The sequence below is a fragment of the Pipra filicauda genome, unplaced genomic scaffold, assembly GCF_003945595.2.
Source record: "Pipra filicauda isolate LSUMZ 115617 unplaced genomic scaffold, ASM394559v2 scaffold191_size1418713_pilon, whole genome shotgun sequence".
NCBI classification, from domain to species: Eukaryota; Metazoa; Chordata; class Aves; order Passeriformes; family Pipridae; genus Pipra; species Pipra filicauda.
The window spans coordinates 931,272-958,285 of NW_024104300.1; the positions used below are offsets into that span (position 1 = coordinate 931,272).

General features: G+C 39.7%; 2 protein-coding genes across 6 annotated transcripts; one reads left to right on the forward strand and one right to left on the reverse strand.

Moving 5' to 3' along the window:
* Positions 1 to 231: 231 nt before the first annotated feature.
* Positions 232 to 5,660, reverse strand: RMI1 (RecQ mediated genome instability 1). Its single transcript, XM_027721568.2, has 2 exons — positions 5,252 to 5,660; positions 232 to 3,038 (listed from the first exon to the last, which is right to left on the reverse strand). Exon 2 carries the CDS (start codon positions 3,010 to 3,012, stop codon positions 1,129 to 1,131), a length of 1,884 nt encoding a protein of 627 aa, XP_027577369.1. The 5' UTR covers positions 3,013 to 3,038; positions 5,252 to 5,660; the 3' UTR covers positions 232 to 1,128.
* Positions 5,388 to 26,838, forward strand: HNRNPK (heterogeneous nuclear ribonucleoprotein K). 5 transcript variants are annotated; one of them, XM_039380272.1, is made up of 16 exons: positions 5,388 to 5,486; positions 7,995 to 8,073; positions 8,183 to 8,262; positions 9,122 to 9,231; positions 10,607 to 10,663; positions 12,166 to 12,209; positions 13,089 to 13,161; positions 13,660 to 13,773; positions 14,755 to 14,883; positions 15,347 to 15,654; positions 16,012 to 16,066; positions 20,082 to 20,132; positions 24,025 to 24,046; positions 24,124 to 24,206; positions 24,665 to 24,834; positions 25,613 to 26,838. In XM_039380272.1, the coding sequence occupies exons 3-16, from the start codon at positions 8,214 to 8,216 to the stop codon at positions 25,644 to 25,646; spliced, it is 1,299 nt and encodes a 432-aa protein (XP_039236206.1). In that variant the 5' UTR covers positions 5,388 to 5,486; positions 7,995 to 8,073; positions 8,183 to 8,213; the 3' UTR covers positions 25,647 to 26,838. The 5 variants fall into 5 exon arrangements, with proteins under 5 accessions (XP_039236206.1, XP_039236207.1, XP_027577382.1 ...); XM_039380273.1 differs by lacking the exon at positions 5,388 to 5,486 and adding an exon at positions 5,557 to 5,745 and having other exon boundaries at positions 25,674 to 26,838; XM_027721581.2 differs by lacking the exon at positions 5,388 to 5,486 and adding an exon at positions 5,558 to 5,745 and having other exon boundaries at positions 9,134 to 9,231; positions 25,674 to 26,838.
* Positions 26,839 to 27,014: the final 176 nt, after the last annotated feature.

A 27,014-nucleotide genomic window follows, 5' to 3' on the forward strand; every position in this document is an offset into this window, starting at 1 on the left:
CAGGAAAACAACCTAGCCCAACTCAACCAACCAGAGGACAAAAAACAAACAAAAAAACAAAACAAAAAGCACAAACAAAACTCAAAACCAACCAAACAGACAAAAAACAAACAAGAGAAAAGGGTGGCCAGTAAAAAGAACATAAACCCTAATCAAATAGTTTCTGATACTCTACAGACTCATCAAGATGTATATTTTTCTTTTGAAGTGACTGGACAGCTTCCACCAAAGTTTAAGTGAAAACCTTAATATATTTGTATACATTTTTAAAAACAGAAAGTAAAAAAAAAGAGGAATCAAAATTAAGACCAACATTAAATATACTATACAACAGGTTTGCAGTATTTGACTACTCTGTGAAAAGGCTGATGAGTAATCAGAAGTGTTAATGAATAAGTTTGCCTGCAGGTTCAAAACTATTAGTAATTATTAACACTAACATGACAAAAAATTGAATCACCATATGTTATAATAGTTTTGTTAATGAAATATTTTAAAATACTTCTTTCTTTTTATTTATTTTTAAAAATATACAGGTCTTTTAATCTCATGTTCGCATAAAATTGTGTTTTTTTCCCTCCACACCTGAACATTTAGGAGAAAATCTTTCATTGCTCTACACTCCAGATTCTTGCGCATTGAATATATATTTGAGTTTTCGGATTGGCAGAATCAGAAGGGACTGTATTTAAACAATAATTCTTTATTTAACTTTACTCAACTGATTTCCTCCAAGAAAAGACTGAGAGTCTCCTACATCTTCCTTTTAAAAATCAGGTAAATACTTGAAAAAGTATAATAATGAGACTTTTTTTTGTTGTTATATGTTTCCTGACAAATTTTGCCACTCTGGATTACCAGTACAGAACACATGGGATATCGTAGAATGAAAATGATGCATGAGTGTTTTAAATAAAGACAGAAATATTCGAAAGTTTATTTCAATATTATCATCATAAGAAACAAACTGTTGTTTTTGCTCTGACAAGTCATCTCCTCCTCTCAGTTTTCCATTATAATTCCTGATAAAAGACACACCATTTAACTTTAAAATTTAACTTCCAATAGTCCCCCAGGGGAAATGTAACTTAAATGCTTCCTAATACACAGTCTGCAAGTTTACACGTGTTATTTATTCAAACGTTTCTTCAGTTGTTCTAGATGCCTTGTATCAGCATCCTGGAGGACTAACACAGTCCTTTTAGACTCAAATGGATCAAACTCAATAGTCATCAAACAACAGAGGTCTATCAGTTGTTTTTGACATTCCTTTAAACCATCCCTAAGCTTTAGACGTAAAGCTGGATCCTTTTTCAGCTTATTCATTTCAGCCACCGAAAAGCCAATCAAGCTTGTTAGAATATCATCAGCAAAATCTACTTCAAGATAAGCAGAACCATCAGAAATTTTTGCCTTTATACCCCAGGACCCATTGCTGTTTGTGAGGTTTCCAGTGAGAGTAACAATAAAACACTTAACTTTCAGAATTGTAACAGTTTCTGGTTTTTTTGCAAGGAGAAGAGAAATATATGTGAAAGGTGAAGAATTTAAATCTAAATGTGGCTCTACTGCTCTGCAAGGAAAGGTCTGTGAATCATGCTTCTGCTGAACTGTTTCTGGATCTGTTTTTGAGAAAAATACAGGATCACCATTTAACACACTGTGGTCAGAAGTCTGCTGGGATTTACATCTCCTTTCATCTAAGTCTGTATCATTCTGCCCTTCTTCAGGAGGATTTTCCAAAGAAAAATCTGAAGAACTGCAGGTCTGATGTACGCTTCTGTGCTGCAAAAAGCTATTCATGCTATTTCCACGTTCATCAAATATTGTTTTTCCAAAATTCTTTTCCTTGCTGATAGCTTCCATAGGTTTATCTCTTTCACTCACATCACTTTTTTCACACATGCCATTTAAAGACAAATCGCATGATCTTCTAAGTGTGTGTGGAAGTCTTTCAGTAATTAAACCTGTGTTTCTGTTCATGACCACTGGTGTCACTTCATCCAGTTCTATTTGCATCTCTTCTTCCAGAAGAAAGTCATCTTCTAAAGGAAAGTCATTTAAAAAGCCATCAGCATATTCTATGGGAGGCGAAACTTGTTCAACTGAAGGAGGAAAAGGGCTTCCAGATTTCTCTATCAAAACATTTCCATTGTGTACAGTCAGTGAACCTGAGGCTGTACTAAAATTGTTGCTTTTGCTGCAATATCCGCTTTCTAAAGATGTTCCATTGTTTAAAGTAAATTCATTATTTTCATCAAGACCGGCTAAAAGCTCTTCATCTGAAGGGCCAAGAGATTGTTCTGATTCATCGACAGGCCTGGAAAAAATCTGTTCATGACCAGCTTGTCCAACAGAATTACAGTTTTCAGTTTCTCCAATTAATCTAGCAAGGACTCTTTCCTGAGAATAATCCTCAAGAAGAGCATCCACTTCACCCCCCAACAGTTTCACATTTTCTGGTTTAAGCAGAAGGACTCCAAGACGATATGCAATATTACCCTGTACAGTGATTTTTGTTCCAGGAGGAAGATTACTGCACAGGACAGGCACTGGTTGATATTCCATGCCCTGAATTTGATGTATTCCATCAGTTAGTTGTAGCATCAGCATTCGAGTAGGCTTTGCTTCCCAGGGCTTCTGAAATGCCTGAGTACTGGCTGTTACTTCTTCATTTACGGTGCTTTTCCCTCTTAGCTTCTGCAACTGAGAATATGCTGGCTGGCTAACATCAACCAGTGAATCAATCTGTATGGAGTAGAAGCCTGACAACTCTCCTTTGGGAGCATTCAAGATGCAGTCAGGCAAAATGGGATATTCCAAGTCTCTTAGATCGGTAAGAAGCCATTGCTCAAATACTTGCTTGTTAATCTGAGCTTGACTTAAATTACTACCACTATTTTCCTCCTGGATCCAATTAATACATGCTTCCAGCCATGTCAAAGGAACTTTAATATGCCATGTGGATGAAAGCCAGGTTTCCACTCTTGCTGCAATGTTAGATGTAGACATTTTCTTTTATAGTAATAGTGAATTCCCTAAAACAGAATTCAAAAAGACATATTTACTCTTCTGACAAAAGCTGAAATTATGACAAGTCTCATGCTCATGTTATATAGAAATTTTAAATTAAAAACATTCTACAGACACTAAAACTCACATGCATTTCCAATATTTAATACTTCAATCAGCTTAAAAATTATGTGCAATTAGCTGGAAGTGTGTGCAAAATATCGGGGAAGGACGGAGATTTATATAAGCAACCGTGCTTAGTGACTTCTTTTCTGTTGATTTAATTAGAAACATACAACTGAAATTGATTTCTTGTGGATGGAAAGTGGATAAAAAACCCAAACCAAAAGAAAGTAAATTGTTTAATATATATTCTGTACTTTTTACTGCTTCAATTCTGTGGGTGTTGCTGCTAACACTCAGTTTACTTTAGAAATTGACCTGAATCCCACTTCACCAGCACTGTTATGAACAGAAGTAAGAGACACTACAGAACCAAGCTGGGGTTTATTAGCACTTGTATAGAGGGGTGACTTTCAGTCTGCAACTGGATGAAAGCTTTTACCCTACAACAGAAAGCTAGCTTGAAACATTGTTATCCGGAGATTCCATCCAGGGTTTGGCTGCAACACTACCAAGTCTTGGCAACTATCATATTAGAGACATAAGTGGCTAATAAGCTCTAGCTTTTTGTTAGTTCAGGAAGTAGGTAAGCACAAACAGAAGTATTTCAGTCGGAAGGGACTTAGAACAATCATCTAGTCCAATGACCTGATCAATTCAGGGCTGATCAAAAGTTAAAACACATTATTAAGGCTGTTGTCCAGATGCATCTTAAACACTGATAGGTTTGCGGCATCAGCCACCTCTCCAGGAAGCCTGTTCCTATATTTGAGAACCCTCTTGCAGTCATAGAATCATTCAGGTTGGAAAAGACCTCCAAGATCGTTATGTCTTACCCTTGACTGAACACCATCATGTCAACTAGATCACGGTACTAAGTGCCACATCCAGTCATTTCTTGAACACTCCTAGGGATGCTGATGCCATCACCTCCCTGGGCAGGCTGTTCCAATGTTTAAATACCCTTACAGTGAAAAAATTCTTCCTGATGTCCAACCTGAACCTCTCTTGGTACAGCTTGAGTCTGTGTCCTCAAAGAGACTGATCCCCACCTTGCTACAACCTCCTTTCAGGTAGTTGCGGAGAGCAATAAGGTCTCCCCTTGGTCTCCTTTTCTCCAGCCCTGCTCCCTCAGCCGCTTCTTGCATGATTTACTCTCTGGACCTTTCACCAACTTCTTTGCCCTTGGTAAAGAAATTATGCCTATTGTCAAGTCTGAACCTCCCCTAATGTTTGAAACATTCCCAGGTGTCCTGTCACCGATTCCCCGGAAAAGACCAGCACCTCCCTCTCCACATCTCTCCTCAGGAAGCTGTACAGAGCAATGAGGTCACCCCTCAGCCCCTTCTCTCCAAACTACACAACCCTGTGCCCTCCTGTGGACCATTCAAGGACCTTCACGTCCTTCTCAAACTGAGAAGGGGCCCAGCGCTGCACACAGGACTCAGGGTGAGGCCACACCACGGCTGAGTACAGCGGGATGATCCGCTTTTGGCAGCTGCTGATGCTGTGTCTGATGCACCCCAGGATGGGGTTTGCCCTCCTGGCTGCCCGGGCACACTGCTGACTCACACTGAGCTGCTGCCCACCAGCACCCCCAGATCCCTCTGTAGGGTGTAGTGGCTGCTCTCCAGACACTCCTCTCCCAGTTTATACTTGTGTCCAGCAGTACTCCATCCCAGGGGCAGAATCTGGTATTTGTTCTTGTTGAATTTAGTGCCATTGACAATTGCCCAGTGTTCCAATCCACGCAGATGCTTCTGCAAAGCTCTTGTCCCTCGAAAGAGTCAACAGGGTCTTCCAATCTGGTATCAACAACGCACCTGCAGTGCATTTAACTCCTGCATCCAGATCACTGATACAAACATTAAAAAGATATAAGGCTGCCTAACTGTGCCTGGATCATGTTCAATCTCTTAGAAAGGGCGATCGAGGAGTTCAGCAGACCACACAGAAAACAAGCAGTATCGTAAGAATATTTAAGGAGCACCAGGTTTGGTTGGTTTTTTGCACAAGCTTTCAGCAGGTGACAGGGGGGAGGGAGGGAGAGGAATAGAGGCGGGAAGAGGTGGTGGGGTCGCTCCCCACAGCCCCCGGCGCGGAGCCCCCAACTCACCGTTCCCGGGGCTCCCTGGCGGCCTGCGCGCCACACAAACGCCGCGCGCACTGACAGCCAATGGGAGGAGGGCATCCAATCATCGCGAGAGTTTCGCTGTCGCCGGCGCCGAGCGGCGCGCACAAGGCGGGGTTTTGGCAGCCGCCATTTTCTCGCTCTCCGGCAGTCGCCGCTCCCGTTCTCCTGGGCCGCCCTCCGCTGCCCGCGCCGCTGACAGCGCGCTCCCGCCGCTCAGGTAGGAGAGCCTGGCCGGCCGCGGCGCAGGTCTGACGGCGCCGCCTTCCCCCGGGCTCGTCTGGCCCTGTCCCTCACGGAGGGCGGGGCGGGGCGGGGCGCCGCCCCCCCGGTGCTGACAGGCAGCGGCCTCATCCAATGGGGCGGCGGCGGCGCCTCTCGGGAAGGGCGGCGGAGCCAATCGCAGGTGGTGTGCGCGTCGGCGGCCGCGGTTGCTGTCTTTTCTCTCTCGTGCGCGGAGTGGCCGGCGGCACGCGCAGGTATGCGTACCCGCGGCGCAGTGTGGCCGAGGCGGGCGAGGAGGAGGAGAGGGCGGGAGGAGGGTGCAGGCCGATCCGGGCCCCTCCTAGGCCGTCAGAGCTGCCGCCGGGTCCCGCTCGGCGCCGCTGCGTGACACAGCGTGCGGGAGGGCCTGGGGCCGCTGTCGCGGGCCTCAGCCCCCGGGGCCGCCGCGGTCTCGGGGCTCCCGTGAGCTCCAAAGGGGATGGCGGTGCAGCGGGGTGGGGTCTGCGTGGAAGAGAGTGGGGTGTCGCCATCTCGGCATAATTCCCTCGTGCCCCGCGGGGACAGCGGGCAGCTCGGCCGTGGGCGCTGCCGCCCGGCCAGCGCGGATTCCGCAGCGCCAGCGGGTGCGCTTCAAGGGCGGAGGAGCGGCCGCCGCCCTCCCGTGCCCGCCCTTGCTGCGTTTGTGCCCGGGGCGAGCTGCTGTGGCGGATTATGGCGGGCGCAGGAAGGGCGCTCCGGGCCGCGCTTAGCCGCGGGAGCCCATTGCGGCCGCGCCGCTGTCGGGGGCGGGCGGAGCTCCCGCGCTGGCGGGGCTACCCCGCTCCGTCGTGCCTCGGGCCGCCGGACGCCTCCTTTGTGTCCGCCCGGGTAGAACCGGCTAACTCTCCCCGCGGCCGCGTGGTGGTGGCGGCGACCCTTCCGCTGCCGGCTCCGCCTCGCCGTGGCCGGGCGGGCGGGCGCCATTTCGGAGGGCGCCATTTCTGCTGCTTCGCGGGTGCTCTGCGGCGCCGCTGCTCCCGCCGCACTCCCTGCTGCGCCGGGCGGGCGGCTGGAGGCTCAGGGAAAGGAAGGGAAGACGGAGGGAGGGAGGCAGGCAGGCAGGCAGGCATGTGGCAAGAGTCGCTGTGTCCTGGAGGGAGCGGGACTGAGGCGCGCTGGCGTTTCCCAGCTCTTAGGTCTGTGGTCGATGGTCCCGCTTCTCGTGGCCGCTTTAGCCTTTCGGTGTTTTTAAGAGACTCGACTCAATTAGTGATTTTAACGTCCTCGATTTACCCAGTTGAACGAGACTGGAGAGCACCTGACGTATAGGCAGGTTTGACTAGGGGAGACTGAGCCGTGAATTGTAACTGTAACTGATATTACAGTTCGCCCCCTGCAGCCCTGAAATTCTTGGGATAGTTGGAAATAGATTAACCAGGGTCCGAGAAGGCTATTACACCGTAACTGGTCGTTCCCTACTCTTCGTACGCGTAGCAGCGCAGATTTTGGCAACGTATGCTTGAGATGCCGGTATCGTTAACTCTGCGTGCCCGTTAGCTCGTTTCAATTGCCTGGGAAGGCAGTGCATGCTGTTAGCTCCTACAGGCGGGGCAGCAGTTACGCAGCTGTCTGAGAGTGTGTTTATAAAGTTACAGTCACGTTTTGGTTTTGTTTTTTTCTGTTGGTACCACAATGAGTGCCTGCCACTTGTTGGGGCACTTGAAATTAGTGCAATATGAAGGGAAACATATGATGATTTTGCTGCATTGCCTGTAAATCACATTTCTTAAGATAATAAGTAGCAAAATTATTTATTTTGTTTGCACTTCTCTCTAATGTGATTTATTAGCATTCCAAGATAAACTTAAAAGTAGCAGGTTGCAATCTATTTAAGAAAATCATAGTGAGATTCAGTTGCTTTTGGAGTTCTTGTGTGTGCACGGAGGATTATATGGCGATTATACGCAGAGGATGGTATTTCTAAAAAGAGATTTTTTTAGTGTAGGTAGAAGTTGTAATTTGTATTTTGTTCATCAGTTATACTTGATTGGCAGGCATGCTCAAATGCTTGTTAGTATGTTGGTAGAAAATTTGTAAAAGTAATCCTGACAATTACCGTAATAGGGGTTTATTTTCAAGTTTAAGTTGTGTATACCTGAACAACAGGAGCAGATTCTTATGTACTGTCCTTTTATGAAGTGAAACCAAGGCACATGTATCATATAACATGTTAAAAATAAGAGCTGAATGCAGTTCACTTTAAATTTCTCAAAATAATTTTTAGTAACTGTGTTACTTAAAACTATCGTGTGCCCAAAAACTGTAATTCAGACAGTAAGAGTTTATGTAAGTCTACAGACTTGACTTTTATCTACTCTTAGTGGTGTGTTTATCTTGGGTATGCTTTTTCTTTTATAAAGAAAAGATTTGTGACAGCTTAGGTCAAATCTCTGTGTTTTGGTTGTAGTGAGAATCAGAGCTGTTATGTGAGGAGACTCACAACTGATATATGCTGTTTTCATAGGCTCTTGAAGCAATAGGCTGTTGGATTTTGATCCCGCCCAGAATACCTGAGTTTTTCTCTGCAAGGATATATAATAGCGGTAAGTTCTAGCAGCAGGCATTTATTTTTGTTACTGTTTTTGCTTCAGCATGATGTACAGTTTGCCTTTTGACAGACTTAGATGTACCATCTTTTTTATTTTTCAACAGGTTTTGCTTGCCCACATAAGAAAAAAAGGCAATGGAGACTGAACAACAGGAAGAGACCTTTACCAACACGGAGACAAATGGTAAATGTTTTAAAGGACTATTTCTTTTTAGAAAGAACCTCTTTAAAATATTTCTAATAATGCTGTAATGATTTAACTTTACCATGTGTTTGTATCAGCAGTAGTTTTGCATTCTGTATTAAATATTTTTAGTCTTAATTAGACTGTGGCATTACATATTTTTTGAAGCATAAAGACATAATCTTTCTGTTGGCATCTTTTAGACATGAGATAAGTAACTGAAAGTTATGACTAAGGGTTAAAAAGTATTTCAAAGCTGTGTGGAGAATGTGAACATGTAAGAATATCCACTGTATCCATTTTTTTGTTTATTGCAGTTGTTACATGCAGGAATACCAATATGAGAAATACTCGAAAGCGCTTCATGCAGAATTTCTTGGGAATAATTACCAAGGAAGCTAGGACATCACTGTTGCTGATTTGTGCCAGTTTTTCCCAAACAGTATCTGAAGTGCTACTTTACTATTATTTCACCAGTATTTTAGTGTTGGACAAACTACATTGTAGCTTTATACCTGAAAGGTTTTCCCCAATTATTAATTATATATTGTAAATTATAAGTAAATATGAAGTAGGTGATACTTCACTGCTTTAAAAAATGTGTCATGAACTTCTCAACAACATTCTCATTTAAGCCGAAGTTCATAGATCTTTTAAATGCGTTTTTAGTAATTAGCCAGTAAGAAAGCTGATGAATAAAGACTTGTTTCCATGCTATGGACTCTCAGAACAGGCTTTTGTAATTGGTTTTGGACCAGTATGAAAGAATGTATTAGTAGTACAGAGCATGAATTTGGCATGTATTCCATTTTATTGCAACTTAGAAAGTTAAATAAGTGTTTATGTTTCCCCCCTATGGACCTCTCTACAGGCAAACGTCCTGCAGAAGATATGGAGGAAGAGCAGGCCTTCAAAAGATCTCGAAACACAGATGAAATGGTGGAACTGCGCATCTTGCTGCAGAGCAAAGTACGCTTTCTTGTTGTTACCATTTTTGCATGTAGCATTGTTCAAGATGATGACAGAGTGTATGTTGAGATAGAAGTTTAGAAAGCATATGTGCTTTATTTAAAATGAGGTGACTTATTAGAATAACTTTCAGTGTGTATGAGTGATAGTTGCAAGAGTATTGCAATGGAATTGTCTACAGGGGTTCTTTTAAAAAGGTAAGTCCTGAAGGATCAATACGGGTTTTTTTTAAGGATTTATTTGCTGAAGAAGTAGAGCAACAGAAATCATAAGGTCTGCATTTGAGTAGAATGTTGTTATTTTGAGAGAAACGACTGTCTATGAGTCTTTGGAAGAGAAGCTGTTTAGGGAATTTTGAGCTAATGATCATAAATTAAATATGACATATGAAAATGTATGATTTTAGTAACCTTCCTGAACAGATCTACTGAACTTGTTGAACTGTGTCAACAGGAAGAAATGTGGGAGTAATACTTCAGGATTTGCAGGGATTTTGTTGACAAGTGTAAATAGTTAAAAGTTGCTATACATGAGTTTCCTCTGTTGTTTGCACTTGCTCCAGGATCACTTGTCGTTTCTAAAGTATCTCAGTCTTTTGTGTTGGCATGGAAGAATGTTGCCTTAACTCCATGTGCCATTTCTGACCAATAGTTGATTTACATGGAGTACCATGAAATGTTTTGCATGCTTTTAGCATAAGTATGATCTGTGTAATAAAAGCAATATTTTGTATGTAATCCTTGAGAGAACCTGGTAAAAATTTAGTTTTGCAATTACTGTTCTTCACTATGTGCCAGTTTATTCCTGATAGCTTGAATGAAGTAGGTGGCTGTTAACATTCACTTTAACCTTTTTCAGAATATATTGCTCTGAGAAAATAATTACATTACAGAGGCATAAACCAAAATTAGCCCTTGGAATTATCAAATATTGGGAGCACAAAAGTGAAATTTGCGAAGGTACTTCTTAAAAAAGAAAAAATACAAAATTATCAATTAAATCAAGCAAATCATTGACCTATATTACATTCATATGGTATTTTTTGCAAGGGATACAATCTATGAGATAAGTTTAGCATGGGCAGAATTACCTAGAAACTTCGTTTGGAATTGAAATATTAGTGGCAAAACTGAGTATTTTTTTCTCTGCTGTTTGGTGGTAGTAAGAGCTTTTAGTCATCATTTTTTTTAAGATGGATAAACTGTATCCGTTTGTTTCAATTTGATTTGAACCTTTCTAAAGGAGTGCTTGCCTGCCCTCATGTCTTGGGCCAGCAGGGTAATGCAAAAATAGATTTACCCTTTTTAGTCTTGAGTTCAAAAATGTAGTCTGTGCTGTGCTGTCATAACTTAACTTCTTGAAAACTATTTTCCAGAATGCTGGAGCTGTGATTGGAAAAGGTGGCAAAAATATTAAAGCACTTCGTACAGATGTGAGTATATATGAGTTTGAACTAATTTAACACCAGTTCTTTCAGAGCACTACATCGAAAACTTGATTGCGTGCATTTCTAGAAATGGGAGCAATTCAACTCCGTAGGCATCAATAGTCAAGTTACAAGCCATTCGTATTGAGTGTTAGAGTAGATAACTTAGTTCTTCAATTTCTATTGCAGTTAAAACCCAGCCTGACTCGTGGGATGAGAGGTTTATATTAAATCTCTTCACTTTTTAATAGAATTCTACTGAATTACACACTTCAAGCAAGTTAACATCCTAATTAAAAATGTTGACAAAGCTTAAGCCCCTTAATAGTACCATTTCCCGTACGTGTGAATCAATTATAGTACTGCTGAAACCATTGCAGGTGGCTGGCTTAACCCAGTGATAGAGGACTTGTCTAACTTCCTTAAAAAGAGCAATATGACATCATCCATCTGTTCCTTAACAGCTTGCACATGAAGAACAAAAACATTAAGGTTTCTTTCTTTAAATATGGGTATAAAACACTAAGGGAGAATTCTGTTCTGTTACTTGGAAGCATTTTTAAATGGTCATGACTTACTGCCCGTTCACACTTTACAGTGGGTTAACTCTTGTGATTAGGCACATGCTGAGCGTTAATGTTGTGTATTTATAAAACTTGGCAACTCTTCTTAAATTCCATTTGTACCTCCTGTTCTTAACATCAGCTGCAATTTCAACAATTTTTCCTATCAAGACTCTATTCAACATAAGATTTGGCAACTTATCATTACAAATCAGTTTCAACTAAGTTCAGCAACTACCGCAACTGAATTGAGGTTTTAGTTGAAATGGTCAGGAATCAGACATATACTCACTAACTTTGGCAGATAGTTGTTCTTTTTTCTTCTCTTTTAGGGTTTTTTATCGGTTTTTTTCTTTCTTTCCTTTTTTTTTTTTTCCTCTTGGAGTAAATCAGTGTGTCACCTAAGTCCAGATAATTTAGATTGGTCTGGAATACAAACTTTCCCAATTTGCCCAAGGTTCTAGTACTATCAGTCTCGACAGGTTTTGTGTCTGCCCTCATGAGCCAGCCTGCTACTGAAACGTCATTTGTTAAAAGTAAAAAGTAGTTTAGTCAGATCAAGTGACTCATTTTTAAGGTCCATACTGTTAAGCCACAGTCGGTGTAGCAATCCGTTATTGTGTTAGTCTTCAGAACAACTTAAGCTTGTTTCATTAATTGAGAGTAATGAGTATAGTTTGTATTAAATTAAAATTTATTGCTTTTCCCCCTTTTCCCTCTCCTTGTTTTTTTGGCCATATATCTCCGTTGCCCATGTACTGGATCGACTTGCCCCTGCGTTGCCCACCATGACGTTGGCCCATCCGCCCCTGAACGCCCATGTGAAAACCCTGGTTGGCTATGCCCAAAAATGTGCTCGTTGCCAAACGGGTACCATACTTGACAACTTCTGATTGAATACCCATGCCCAATGCCAACATCCACGAACGCCAATGACCAATGCAGTACAATGCCAGTGTTTCAGTCCCAGACAGCAGTGGCCCCGAGCGGTATGTCCCAACAGTTTATGCCTCACTGCCTGATTAGAAAGAGAGAAATGTATTTTATTACCTGCCTTTGATATAATTAAATAGTATCCCCTTATAGACGGTGTATTGTTTTTTTTCAAGTTTTCTGTCTTATTTTCCCCATTAAGTCTTTTTGTCACTGAACTTTTACGTGAGTTGCCCACCCAAACAATCCACTAATTTTATTTCAATGGAAGGAGCACAGCTTCAAGTGTTGCATATTTGCTGCATTGTAAATCAAATTGGTTCAAAATAGTCTTTCGCTCTGTCTTTGTGGCCCACCTTGCTCCCCTCAACATTGCCTGTTCATAATTATTTCTGATGAAATGCTAATTCCGGTTCGCTTTCCTTCACTTCTCATTTGTTTTGTCTTTTTTGTCTTGCATTCGTATTTGTTTTCTTGGAGAGCCCATTAGTAATCTGATTTCATAACCTTATTCCAGATACAACGTTCACCACTTGCATATCCTCCCTTTTAATATGAGAAGGTGTGCCAGCGTAATGTAATAGTGAGGGTATCCTAATTAGTGGTGGCGGGGAACATGAATATTCACTTCTACTTTCAGTTCTGCATCAATTTCTTGCCCACTTAATCTGAGCCCTTCCAAAAGCCCATTCTGTCTTTCTCTCTCTGCAAGACCTACCTAATCTTAAATTTCTCATGCGTATATACTGGGCATAAACAAAGATGCATGTGTTATAAATTGAGCAAACAGGTTTACTTAAAACGGGGAATCTTAATTGTAAACTCTTCTTTGTAGTGTATCTTGTTAAAATTTTGTCTGTGATGATTTAAAAAATTTACTTCTGCTTTTTCTTTTCTACCTACTCCATCTTGTCTGGTATTGTGGCTTTCAACAGCATTTTGAGTATAAGTGCAGATATAGAGACAATTGGAGAAATCTTGAAGAAGATTATCCCTACTTTAGAAGAGGTATGTCTCTTAATATTTTGTTTTAAAGGTAAAAGATTAGCTTTTGAACAAGATGGTTCTGAATCACTTTCTGCTTTTTACATACAGGAAATTAAAAAAATAAATGCCAGAGGCCTTTTAAGGAAGGGTTATGGCTCTCACACTACATGTTGACATTTTTTTGGTGGAGGACAATCTGTCACTGTTTATTAAATTAACATTTTGAACAGCCTTCCCCCTTTCAAAATATTAAGTGTTGCACTGTTCAGTACCTTGTTAAGTCTTTGTTGCAAGTTGTGCAGTATAAGGTAATAAATAATGTAATAAGTAATGCAATAAATAAGGAAAACTGATACTTCACCTAGAGGGGTGGTGCGTAAGTAGTTGTGATCTTATCAAAGGAAATGCAGGTTTACAATTCAGCAATAAGTCATACCATTGTTTGAAGAAAAAAAACTTAAAATGCCAAATATTTAAAACTTTATTTTATTTTTTTCTCTATATGCGTCTTTCATACAGTATCAACACTACAAAGGCAGCGACTTTGACTGTGAATTAAGACTTCTCATTCACCAGAGTTTGGCAGGAGGAATTATTGGTGTCAAGGGTGCTAAAATTAAAGAACTCAGAGAGGTACTTGCTTCCTGCTCTTAGATTTGTCTTTTGTTTAATAAATCATGTTTTCTGTTCATAAGAGGCCAGTGTAAGTATCTTCTGTGCAGTAATTCCTACTGAACATACTGTGTACATGCTTCTGATGTTCTGAGATGGAGCTGTACGTTGCAACTTCCTTGCAGACCTTCAGAAGGAGTAGTGGTGACAGAGCCTAGGACTTGATTATACAATATATGTGGTAGAATACTGTTTTTAAAGGGAGGATTTTTACTCTGTTTTATTAAAATTTTATTCATCACTCCTTCTAGAATGAACTTCTGCACAGTCTAGAATTATTTGTGTCATTGGACATAAAAAATGGTCTAGGGCAAAAGCATCTCCACGGTAGATGTCTGAATATTACTGTAGAAGAGCTTTATTTTTGGTTTTGTTTTTTTTTTTTTAATTCTTCTTACTGCTAGAAGACCATTGTTTTCTTTCAGTGAAGGAATAAGATTTAAAAAAGGTAATGATCTCTGTGAGCTGAAGACACGTTTTCCTTTTTATCATTGTGTCAGAGGCCATTGCAGGTCTGTGCAGGTATAGGCTGCTACCTGTTTGCATGGGTTGAGAAAGGCTAGATAACTAGACATAATCCTGGCAATATTACTGTCTTAGCATCCAGAGCATGTTTTCTTCATTTGAGGGTTAATACAGCCTGTAAGCTCACAATGGCTATATGATCCTTTTTCTAATATTTAATTAAATAATGGTGTAAATGAGTCATAGTGGAAACAGGAGAAAATTGAACTTTTTTCCATCTTCATACAAAATTTATGTTACCACTGATCTTTAAAAGATGTCATCTTCAAATTTGTTGTGATAACTCTGAAGCAGGCATGCAATTTTAAGTAGCTTGAATTTAATTTTATTTTGGATTTTTTTCTTTTAAAATGTTTTAGTGGGTTTATAAAGTTGTTTAAAATATATTTGACAAGCTTGAATTTTTTTCTTCTACAGAACACTCAGACCACCATTAAGCTCTTTCAAGAATGTTGTCCTCATTCTACTGACAGAGTGGTGCTTATTGGTGGAAAACCTGATAGGGTTGTTGAGTGCATCAAGATTATCTTGGATCTTATCTCTGAGGTAATATTTATTAAATTTATTTTATTCTTTCATTGGCATTCATGAATCTTAGATATAAAACAATGTCTTGCAGTTTGTTTTGAATTCAGTACGTCCTACTTTCCCAACAGCAAAGTGATCGTCAGGAACTTTTGAAACTGTTTCTGTTGTTTAAAATTGGGGTGCACCTTATGGAGGAGGAAAGCAGTTTTTGGTACTAGTGGGCCGTTATTCATGTTTTGCATATCATTAAAATGAAAAAATTGAAGAGGAAGGAAGACAAAGTTTATAAGCTATGGATAAGTAACAGTAGTTTCTCTGTCACACATCAGCATTTTCTTTCTTAGTAGCCTTGTAAAATCAAAACCATGTTCCAAATGCATGAATTCATACTTACATATTTGCTGTAGTAATTAAGTATGTAGTAATTAAGTTGTAATTGTTCTAATTGATTTGGGGGGATTGTTTTGTTTGTTTGTATTAGTCTCCAATTAAAGGACGGGCCCAGCCTTATGATCCCAATTTCTATGATGAAACATATGACTACGGTGGCTTCACCATGATGTTTGATGATAGAAGGGGACGTCCAGTGGGCTTTCCGATGCGTGGGAGGGGAGGCTTTGATCGAATGCCCCCTGGTCGTGGTGGACGACCTATGCCTCCCTCGAGAAGAGATTATGATGATATGAGCCCTCGCAGAGGACCTCCACCACCTCCACCAGGTCGTGGTGGTAGAGGTGGCAGCAGAGCTCGTAATCTTCCTCTTCCTCCTCCACCACCTCCTCGTGGCGGGTGAGTTGTTGCATAAATGCATTATACAAAAACTGATGTTGTATATATTTTCCTGAATCATATTCATATTTCCGGTGTTTTTTCCATGCTTCCACGTTGTTAGTGATTATGCAGGATTGAATGTGTATTAGACAAGAGTATTTTGAAAAGTACTGCAGTTTAATTACCTACTGCGCCATAGTAAGTTGCCAGGATTGTAACTGGTACTTCTGTAACTTCTGTCATTCAGTACTTGGTTAGCGTAGTTTGATATTAAGTTGTATGTGAACCATCAGTGTGAAAATTTAGATTAGAATAAACAAGCTGGTTCATAATACAGATAACGTAATTAACGTGCTGCTGCTTTTTTCATTTTAGAGATCTGATGTCCTATGACCGAAGGGGCAGACCAGGAGATCGTTACGATGGCATGGTACGAGTTTAAAATTGGCCTTGTTCTGTTCTGTAACCACAGCTAGCGTGCTGTCTGAAGATACTGTTGATGAACATATGCACGTCAATGTGAATATGCATGGTTCTGATGGTAAAATCAAAATGTTTTGTCCATACAAATAGTCCTCCTGTGGAGGAGTATATGGGGTATAAGTGGTATTCAAGACCTATTTTCTTTTATTTCCTTTCTGCCATCAAAAATGATACAGAAGGTTTGACTGTGCTCAGCCCTGCAGGTGTTTTTGCACTGGCTGTCTTTCAGGTTTTTTAATCAGGATGACAGAAATAGAATTAGGAGATTTTGGAAATAGAATTAGGAGATTTTTCAACTACAGAAAACATGTCAGAACAATGAGTTATACAAACATTCTTAACACTAAATGTTAGAAAACATGAGCATAGATACTATAATGTAGATTATAGAATGTTATCTGAGAAGAACTGTAGTTAATCTGAAAGGTTGATTGCTCTTTTGAATCAATTCTTGTCTATTCTCTGGTAATTCCAGATGTTTTGGAGGTAGGACCACTGCTGAGTTGCATCCTAAATTAATACTTGCTGAGACAGAAAATAATCTCTCATATGGAGATTCAAAGCAAGGGATTATAGATAATCTTCTATGTTGCTTCTGAACTGTGACTTCCCAGCAGTTATCTGCTGTTCTGAGGAAGGATTCCTCTTTCCTCAGAAGAAAAACTGGGAGGTTATCCTGGTTTTAGTTGGGATAGTTACTTTCTTCTCTTAGCTGGTACGTTGCTGTGTTTTGAATTCAGTATGAGAATAATGTTGGTAATACGCTGGTATTTTGGTTGTTCCTAAGTAGTGTTTGTGCTAAGTCAGGGACTTGTTCAGTCCCTCATGCTTTGCTGGTGAGTATGTACACAAAAAGCTGGGAGGGAGCATGGCCAGGACAGGTGACCTGAACTGGCCAAAGAGGTCTGGCAGTGGTCATTGGGTGGTGAGCAGTTGTATTGTGTGCCACTAGGTTTTTTTTTAATTTGGGGTTTGGCTCCCCTTTAGATTATTATTTATTGTTATTGTTATCTCCTACTTTGTTTCAATTAGTAAATTGTTGTTATAGTTTTGATTCACTCCCCAGTTCCTCCGTGATGAGGGTTGGGTGGGTGGTGTGAGCAAGAGGCTTTGTGGTGTTAGTTGCCAGCTGGGCTTAAACCACAACAGAGTGAATCTCTATAGTAAAAAACCTTGTCTTCTCCTTGGACTTTGTCTGACACCTTCTTTAAGATGACAGGTGACATAATATGATTTTTTTTTCTTTTAAATGAAGCTAAGAAGTGGAAAAGAGCTATGAAAAGAGCTACCTAAATGTGCTTTTACACATGTCCTGCCTGAGAGTAAGAGTACTGGAACTAAAAATTGCAACAATGTCATGTGCTTACTAGAAATAATTAAAGATTTCCACGCAGTTACAAAAAAAAGATTTACTCCTGCTACTTGTTAAGAAACAGGAGGAATTGGTTGGAAGAATCAGGTTTTGTGTTCTTTTGTTTGCAGCTAATAAAGCCAGTGCTAGAGTACATAAACTGAGCAGCCTGTCCATCTTCGGGCATCTGGTTAAGCACAGTCTTACTTAGCTAGACTCTGGGGCAGTGGTGTGTTCTATTTTTATTCCATTCCAGCTAGAACAGAAAATCCATTTTGACTTAGGTTTAGCCTGTCAGGTTAACCTTCACTTTGTTGATGTGAGTTTCTACAAGCAAGTGGAGTCATTTCAGTTAGGGTTTTTTTGTGCAAAAAAGCACTTTTATTTCCTTTTCATAGTGAAGCTGCTCATGACTTTGACTCCTTTATGACCAAGTATCATAGCCTAGTTAAAGGGAGCACTGCTTCCCAGCAAAGATTGTATTTAATTTCCAGTTTTAGTTAATCATGACTCTAGTATCCTAAACTGTGGAAGCAGAAAGGTTGATTGTTAAGCTGCAGCTGCAAGTGTCGTGCCAGAAATGTAAGGTTTTCCTGTGCTGCCCTTTGTTTCATATAGCAACCGTTCTCTAGCTAAAGTTTTAAACTAGAGTAAATCAATGTTGTTGTGATTTGTGATCTAAGTAATGATGGGAAAAGCTGCTCTTAGAGAGCAAAAGTGCTTTTTCACATGGATCCTATTTTACATAGATGCAATAAAAGGTAAGAATAGAGGAACATCTCAAAAGTCCTATAGCAATTGAATGTACAGAAACTTTTTTGCCAGTTCTCTTTTCCATAAAGGCAGAAAGATTGAATGGTTGATGACTCATCAAGTGGATTGTGAGTCGAGTTTAAGACTGGATGCTGAGCTGTGAGTGTTCTGGAATTTCAGAAAGATAACAGGATTGACTGTGTTTTAAAGATTGAGATGAGAAAAAACAATTTGCATTTTAAAAGATAGGTTAATTTCTCTTGCCAATGTAGAGTCACTCACTTAAGATGATATTGTCTGTTAGCCTGACTTACAGTTGTAATATAATTATGCACTGCTGTTAAAAACGTTCATTTGGCTTATAGTCTGCTCTGAAGCTTTTTCCCAAAGTACAGATTTGTACTGTTTCTCTGCGAATGGAACTGTATGTTTCAATGTGTAGCTACTCCAGATCAAATGCCTGTGGACCATAAGGGCTGTTGTCAGCTGAAAAATCCTAAATTTCCTATATTTCTTTTTTAACACATTCATTCTTTGGGGTGTCTCAGATACAGAAATGCACTCAGATACCACTTGGATGGGTAGAAAATAGTGAACAAGTGTGTGAAGTCCATTTTATCTCAGTTACTAAAATGTTCAAAGTACTAAAAATTTTAAAATCTGAGTTAATGTAGATTTAAATCAGAATGTCTCCTGTTAAGTGGACTGTCTCTTCACACTGTTGTGAGTGTCTTCAGACTTGTAATGTGCTTTTGCTCCTTCAAATGCTTCCTGGTTCTTGATTTTTTTTTTTAAACTTCTATATATATGTGTGTGTCTTGATGTATAAACACTTGAATAAAGACACATAAGTTTTAGAAAATATGAAACAATTCCCAGGTTTAAGAGATGTGACATTAACAGACATGTAAAAAATTAGTAAAGGAAGAATGTATGACAACTGTACTATTTATTCATGCAGATCCTGGAAGGAAGTAACAAAATTTCACTCTTAGGTCACTCATAAAACCCAGAAAAAGTTAGGACAAAAGAATTTTACATCAGTTAGGACTGCATGCGTTTTCTTTCACTTGATGTAAAAGTGAAGCTCTTTGTGTTACCCAGCCCACCTATCATCTCGTTTGTATTCTAGTACTAGTAGTGACCAGCACAAATGAGTCTGCAGCAAAGAATATTTTGTTATTTATGTTAAGACACCCTGTTTCAGAAACTTGTTTTAGAGTGCACAAATGAACATCAATTGCTGAAACTGTAAAATTCTGAAAGAAAGAAATGCTAGATATCATGTTTTAGAAACATAACTAAATTTCTAATATAGTTAGTCAGCGGTAGATTCTTAGTCTGCTTGGCTGTATGAGGTATATGGAAATGAATTGGTAGAATATGAGAAACAGTGTCCTTCCTGCTTGACCTCTGTTGGCATAATCACTTGCAGTTATTTGTTTCAATCTTACTAAACCTTCATTTTCCAACAGATGGTAGAAATAAAAGGTTTTTCTAATGCATGGCAAAGTATTTTTATATGTAATAGCACTTGAAGGTTTTCTTAAAAGGCAGAAAAAAAGGCTTGTTCAAGCTTTACCTTGCCATTAGCTCTCTGACCTTCTTTGCTAGAGAAGAAATCTGTTAATACCACAGAAAGAAGGGTGAAACCATGAGTGTGGCCACTTACAGTTCCCTCAAAATAAAATTAAAAGGGAATGAGTCTTGAGAGTGGTCTAACTCAGAACATTTCAAGTCTTTGCTATGGTGTTAAGGTGTCTTTGTACTAGTATGTATTGTATTTGCTTGCCAAGTTCACTAAAACTCTGTATGACCTGGGCTTTCTTTCTTCCTCCTTTCATGTTGTGTCTGGAAGATGATGCAGTGTCATGTGGATGCTTGTGATGACATGCAGCCACCAGAGTTGGTGAGTGTGTTCAACCTATTTTCTGAAAATTGCTTTGTCGAACAAAGTAAGCGATTAGGTGAATTTCTTAAGAGATCTTGAGTGTAGTCTGTCACAACTTGCATCTATTAAACACTTGATAAAGCTGTTCTTTGGACTCAGAATTTATTGGCAGTCCTAATAGTGTGTCCTTTGACGAGAGGTAATGTTAATAGAAATGTGGAATTGTGCAGTAGCATGCTTTTCTGCATGCTACTGCATGCAATACCTCTTTTTTGCCTGTTTTACACCCTTTTTTCATTTTGTAAATGGTAACTTTTCCATAACTAATGCATTGTAGATGCATACACTTAGGATATATATTTTGTGTTAATTTCATAATGTTGCTATTTTTTTTTAATTTCAAACAGCAAATATTAAAAGTAGCTTATTACTTACATTTTTGGATAAACTACAATGCTTTTTTTATCAATGTATTTGAAAATATACCATTTGATCAGATAGGTTTTGGGGAAGAAAGTTATAGAATCATAGAATGATTTTGCTTGGAAGGGACCTTAAAAATCATCTAGTTCCAACCTGCTTGCCGTGGGCAGAGAACCTTGGTCTAGACAGGCTTGCTCAGGATTCCATCCAACATGGCCTTGAACACTTCCAAGGAGATGGGCATCCACAACTTCTCTGTGCAACCTGTTCCAATGCTTCAACGCCCTCACAAGGATTTCTTCCTAATATCTGAACTAAACCTACTATCTTTTAATTTAAAGCAATTGCCCCTTCTCTTCCCTCTACATGCCCTTTTAAAAAGTCCTCTTGGGTGTTCTTGTAGGCTCCCGTCAGTTGCTAAAGGCCACAATAAGGTCGGCCTAGAGTCTTCTGTTCTTCAGGCTGAACAACCCCAACTCTCTCAGGTTTTCTTATAGGAGAGGTGCTCTAGCCCTCTGATCTTGTTGATGGCCCTCCTCTGGACTTACTTCAATAGGTCTGTGCCCTTATGTTGGGGATCCCAGAGCTGGATGCAGCACTCCAGATGGGGTCTCACCAGAGCTTGTAGGGGGCCAGAATCACGTCCTTTGCCCTGCTGGCCACACTGCTTTTGATGCAGCCCAGGATACAATTGGCTTTCTGGGCTGCAAGTGCAAATTGCCAGGTCATGTCCAGCCTCTGATCCACTAGCACCTTCAAGTCCTTCTTGGCAGCGCTGCTCTCGAGCAGTTCATATCCCAGCCTGTATTGATACCAGGAGTTGCCCAGACCCAAGTGCACCGCTCAGCTCGGTGTCATCTGCAACTTGATAAGGGTGCACTCCATCCCTTTTTCTGTGTCATTGATGAAGACATTTAATAGCACTGTTCACAGTTCCAACCCCCTGAAGGTCACCACTTGTTGTCCATTGGAACTCTGAGCCATTGGCAATACCCTCTGGATGTAACCATCCAACCAGTTCCTTATTCACTGAACAGTCCACCCATTTGAATCCATCTCTCTCCAATCTGGAGAGAAGGATATTGTGGGGGGACCATGTCAAAGGCCTTACAGAAGTCCAGGTAGATGGCATCTGTAGCCCTTCCCTTGTTCAGTGATGTAGTGACTCCACTGTAGAAGTTATGAAGTACAGCAGGTGCTTGTGCTATCTTGAAGATGGCAAAATGACACCAAATTAATATTTTTGATTAATTGATGTGAAATGTCAGTTCTTAGCTTACATAAACACAGAATCTGCTATCAAGTTATGTTGTTCTGTAGTCTGGGGAAGCAGATGTAATCAAAGAAAGGATTTTTCTTTGAAACAGATTAGTCCAAAAAGGAATCCTGTGGCAAATACCAACAGGAATATGTCTCTGTGTATGCAGTATGCTGTATGATCAGCCTCTGAATTAAGCCTTAAGCAGAATCCTTCATTCTCTCATATTTTAGACTCCAGTACAAGCTCTATTATGTTGTATTCCAATCTGTATCGCTTAGTAACGTGACAATACAAGTTGCTTAGGGACCGAGGACAAGCTCAGCACTTTGATCTGAGTAGCTTCCATTTTGATCTTAAAAGGTAGATGGTAAGTAATATTTTTGGGAAAGTTGTTACATTGTAACTTTTGTGAACAAGTAGTTGTGGTTGGTTCAACTTGACTGGCTGCCCAGCCAGTTTACCTGCTCTTTCACTCTCCTTCCTCAGCAGGGTGAGGGGAGAAAGCAAGACAGAAAGTCTGTAGCTCATGATGAACACAGAGAGATCACTTAGTAATTACTATCATGGGCAAAACAGGGTTGACTTGGGGAAGACTTACTGCCACATTGAATATCATGGTGAGAAACAAAGAGGAAAACTAAAAACACCTTTCCCCACCCTTCACTTCTTCCCAGACTAAACTTCCACTCCTTTATTCCCTGCCCTTGTACTTTCTCTGCCATGAATGGTGCAGGTGGGATAGGAAATGTTGGGTTGCAGGTTAGTTCATCACACCTGTATCTATTCCATCCTCTTCACACTGTTCCCCTGCTCCACTGTAGGGTCCTTCCCATGGGATACAATCATTCATAAATGCCTCAAGTGCGTTCTCCGTTGGACTGCAGTTCTTCAAGAACTGCTCCAGTGTAGGTCCTGGTCATGGGGTACAGTCCTGCAGGAACAGACTGATTCAGTGTGGGTCCCCCAGAGATCCTGCCAGGCATCTGTGCTGGCTTGGAATCTCCACAAACTGCAGCTTCTGCTTGGTCACAGCATAGCATCCTGCATGGGATACAGGGTAGCCATCTGCTCCAACATGGTTCTCTTGACCGGCTGCAGGACAGTGTTCATTCCAGTGCCTGGAGCACCTTTTCCCGGTCCTTCACTGTGGTGTCTGCAGGGCAGATCCACTCAATTTTTTCCTCCTTGCTCATCTCTTGCAATCAGTGCACACTGAGGTTTGTTTTTTTTTACTCTTTTTTAAATGTTATTGTGTAGATGCCACCAGCTTTGCTAGCAGTTTCAGCTTTAGGCAGCCCCGGCTTCCTGTCACAGAACTCGTGAGTCTCTAAAAAGTTGAGTTCAAGGGAACCTTGTGTATTTATTCTCTGCTTCTGTGGGAAAATATGAATATGGAGTCTCGAGCACTTATTTCATTAGATGAAGCAAAACACTTATGTCAAATACAAGTTTACAAATCTTAAAAATAAAAAGGGGCTAGGAGTGCTTGTAGTGATTTGTATTTGGTGGTTTAAATGGAAAAGAAGTAACTCATGTCATGATTATCTGTTCAAACATATTAAGTATTGTAGCATAGTCTGAATCAAGAGACAAATTACAGAGCTGTTCTTAAGAACTTACTGGGTTTTTTTCCCGAAGGTGTAGATGAAGTAGGAGGATTGACAGTCACTGGGTAAACTTTTTGTACCAAAACTGGAGACTTGAGTTTCTCCTGAGCTATGTTAGTAGCATTAGTAAGGTTGTACTCTGATCTTGTAATTTGAATGTTTGTTTAGTCCAATGGTCACAAGTAGGTCAGCATCAAGAGCTGTCTATGAGAAGCTGAGTTAGTGAGACTGCCTTGGTAAACTGGCAGGTTTTGACAGGGCAGGATAAGAATCACACAATCACAGAATATCTTGTGTGGGACAGAACCCACAAGGGTCATCACGTCCAACACCTGGCCCTGCACAGGACAGCCCCAAGAATTACACCATGTGCCTTAGAGCATTGTCCAAATGGACAGAGGTTAATGAGAGACCTCCCACTCACTCCTTTTTTTTCTGATCTGCCCTCTTTGCCTCAGGATGCCTTTGCTAGCACAACAATTATATTTATAGTCAGGTTGAGGGTTGAGATGTTTGCATAAGATAGGCTCAAAGTTAACAATACAATATTTAGGACAAAAATGTGTTAATGAAGAATAGCTATTCACTATTTAAGGTTTTTTTTCTCTTTCTCTTACAGTTTGAGGGTGGCTCTGGTTATGGTAAGTGTTTATGTAAAACTGTTACATGTACTTCATTACATAGTTACTAAAGGGCTTGATGCATACACTTAAATCAGATTATTCTTATGCAGGGGGGCGCGGTTCATATGGAGATCTTGGTGGACCCATCATCACAACACAAGTAACAATTCCCAAAGATGTAAGTAAATTTGACTTGCTTTCAACTCATGCTTTTTCTTAAAAAAAAAAGAAGTCACAGTTATTTCTCAGACTATTGAAGTGAATCAGAAGTACTTAGAGTGCTTGATAAGTACTTCTAATACAAAACAAGTGTTTCCAAATCACCAAGAGTATTCTTGGATTGGTTTGTATCTTCAGAGACTCACTAAACAATTTTACTAAGAGTTAATACTCAGTAATAGAGATGGACTGTGTAACGTGTTTTTTACAAATGAGCGGCTGGTTCTCCCAGTTTTATCCCACTTGTGTTTGTACAATTAATACCACAGGGGATGTTTTTAGGCTGTAAAGAAGTAAGCTTCCATTCGAACTCTTAAAACTGAATTTGTAGAAACTACTTAAATGCTGCTGGGATTTTCTAACTGGTTTTAGAAAGAAAGTTGTATTGGGAAATGAATTTTTTGCTTTCTTCCCTAGTTGGCAGGATCTATTATTGGAAAGGGAGGCCAGAGAATCAAACAAATACGTCATGAGTCAGGAGCTTCAATCAAAATTGATGAACCATTAGAAGGCTCAGAAGATCGGATAATAACAATCACAGGAACACAGGACCAGATACAAAATGCACAATATTTGCTGCAGAACAGGCAAGTTAACGTTTAATATTCTCTCTACTGTCAATTTTAAATTGACGTGTACATTATAAAACTGCTCTGTGAATCAATTTTTTAAGAAGGCAGGTTTTAAGTAACTATTTGAAGCTAACTTCTCCACTGCTAGTTCTGCCTTGATTTTCTTCTGTTCTCCATTCTAATTAAAATGAAGACACCCTCAAAACTAATCTTGCTGGAAGACACCTTAACCAAGCAGTCCTCTCCTTTCTCTGGTGAAAACTGCTGCAAAAAAAGTACTTGTAATAAATTATATAGAGCCTGTAGAAAATATAGAAGATTTCAGTGGATGTTGGCCTAGTTCTGTGTGGAAGACTAGTGATTTTGTTGTTTTTAGATAACTAAATTGACAACAAATCACAGTCTGCCATATGGCACAGACCATGCCTCTACAGGACAAGTTGAAATCGATTTGGTGCTGTTATGCAGCATTTCACACCTTGCTGACATTACTTTGCCTTTTCTACCAAATATTAACAGCTTCAGATAACATTTGCTTTATTAACTTCTGGCTGTCCTAGTAGATTTTAATGTTTTAACTGGAATGTTTGGCTTTAGAGTATTAATATTTAAATGTACCATAAATATACTAATACAATTATTAGCCATTGATATTTTAGAATTATTTAATTATTCACTTTTAAATGTGTTAGGAATTTGTAATTTAATCTGCTCTAAAAATGTCATTATGAATATTGATGCAAGATGTATGGTCCATCATTCTAATACATGCTTTTTTCTTTTTCTTTTATAGTGTGAAGCAGTATGCAGATGTTGAAGGATTCTAATGCAAGATTATTTTTTCTTTTTTATAGTGTGAAGCAGTATTCTGGAAAGTTTTTCTAAGACTAGTGAAGAACTGAAGGAGTCCTGCACCCCTATTTTTTTTTTTTTAATCTGCTTCTGTTTAAAAAGCCAACATTCCTCTGCTTCATAGGTGTTCTGCATTTGAGGTGTAGTGGAATCTTTACTGTCCACCAGATGTAATGTTTTAGTTCCTTACAAATACATGGGGGGAGGGAGCACGAGACTAACACTGAAATTTTGAAGCAGCAGAGAGATTGAATTCTATTTTTGTTCATCGTTGGTGGTAAATTGTAATGTTTTTCTGTAATTGTTGTGTACACCCTGCTTTTATGTACACGGTGTCTTATTTTAAAGGGGGATGAATTCTGGTAGGCCTCATGTCCCTGGTATCTGTTGAGAGCAGTATGCAGAATGTAATGCTTTTTTGTAAGAAACATTTTAGGATTTTTAAATAAATTTAGTGAACCTATTCTTGGTGGTCATTTTTTTTCAGGTCTACATAAGATAATAACTAAAATGAATACACCTAGTTTGGTTGGGTTTTTTTCCCCATATGAATTAAAGTTGCTGTTAAGCTTGCTCTTCAGCTTCCTTGATATAGATGGAGTTATGTGGGGGTTTTTGACAAATTAAAGAAATTGTGTGAAAACAATGACTGCTTTGCTGTTTGGGGGAAAAAAAAAGTTAAAATATACACAAAAAATGTGTAAAACTTGACATTTTTGCAAGTGTTTGGCCCTCTTTGCAGTACATATATATATTGGTGACAGTATATAAATAAAATATTTAAAAACTTTGTGATGTCACTGAGTAAACAGTGGTAAAGTACACCTGGTTATAGACAGCTTGCTTAATGCAGATAACACTGTTAGAAATGACAGTTGCTCTACCATTTCTGAATAAATTATAGCTGTTTCCTGAGCTTTTTTTTGTATGAGGTAGAAATTGCAAATTGGCAAATTGACAGTATCTAACTCTGTAACTTGTAATTGTATGCAAAACTTAAACTTGTTTGGTTTCCCAGCTGTATGTTGAATTCCATAAGAATTATTTGTGAGAAATTAAAAAAAAACATATAAAGCCTCTAGATATCTCATGTAATACCTTGGCATTTGTATTTATAGTTAAAAGTTTTAATTTCACTTCCTGAATAAAAACAAATTAAAAAACGTAGAAGTGTGTTGCACATATGGATATGATGGGTCCAGGCTAAGCCTGGGTTCTTTTGTTGTGTTTTGTTATTTTGGTGGTTGAGAATTTTTTTTCCGCCCATGGTTTGTTGGAGCATTGGTTAAGCTTGGCCTTTTTAGAGCAGCTACTCATTAAATGGAATGGTAAAAGGCAAGGAT

Excerpts from the sequence above, each read along its gene's own strand:
- RMI1 (XM_027721568.2), bottom strand. The coding sequence starts at position 3,012 with ATGTCTACATCTAACATTGCAGCAAGAGTGGAAACCTGGCTTTCATCC.
- HNRNPK (XM_039380272.1), top strand. The coding sequence starts at position 8,214 with ATGGAGACTGAACAACAGGAAGAGACCTTTACCAACACGGAGACAAAT. Across the intron at positions 16,067-20,081 it reads GAGATCGTTACGATGGCATG|ATGATGCAGTGTCATGTGGA; the intron begins GTACGAGTTTAA and ends TGTGTCTGGAAG. Across the intron at positions 20,133-24,024 it reads ACATGCAGCCACCAGAGTTG|TTTGAGGGTGGCTCTGGTTA; the intron begins GTGAGTGTGTTC and ends TTTCTCTTACAG.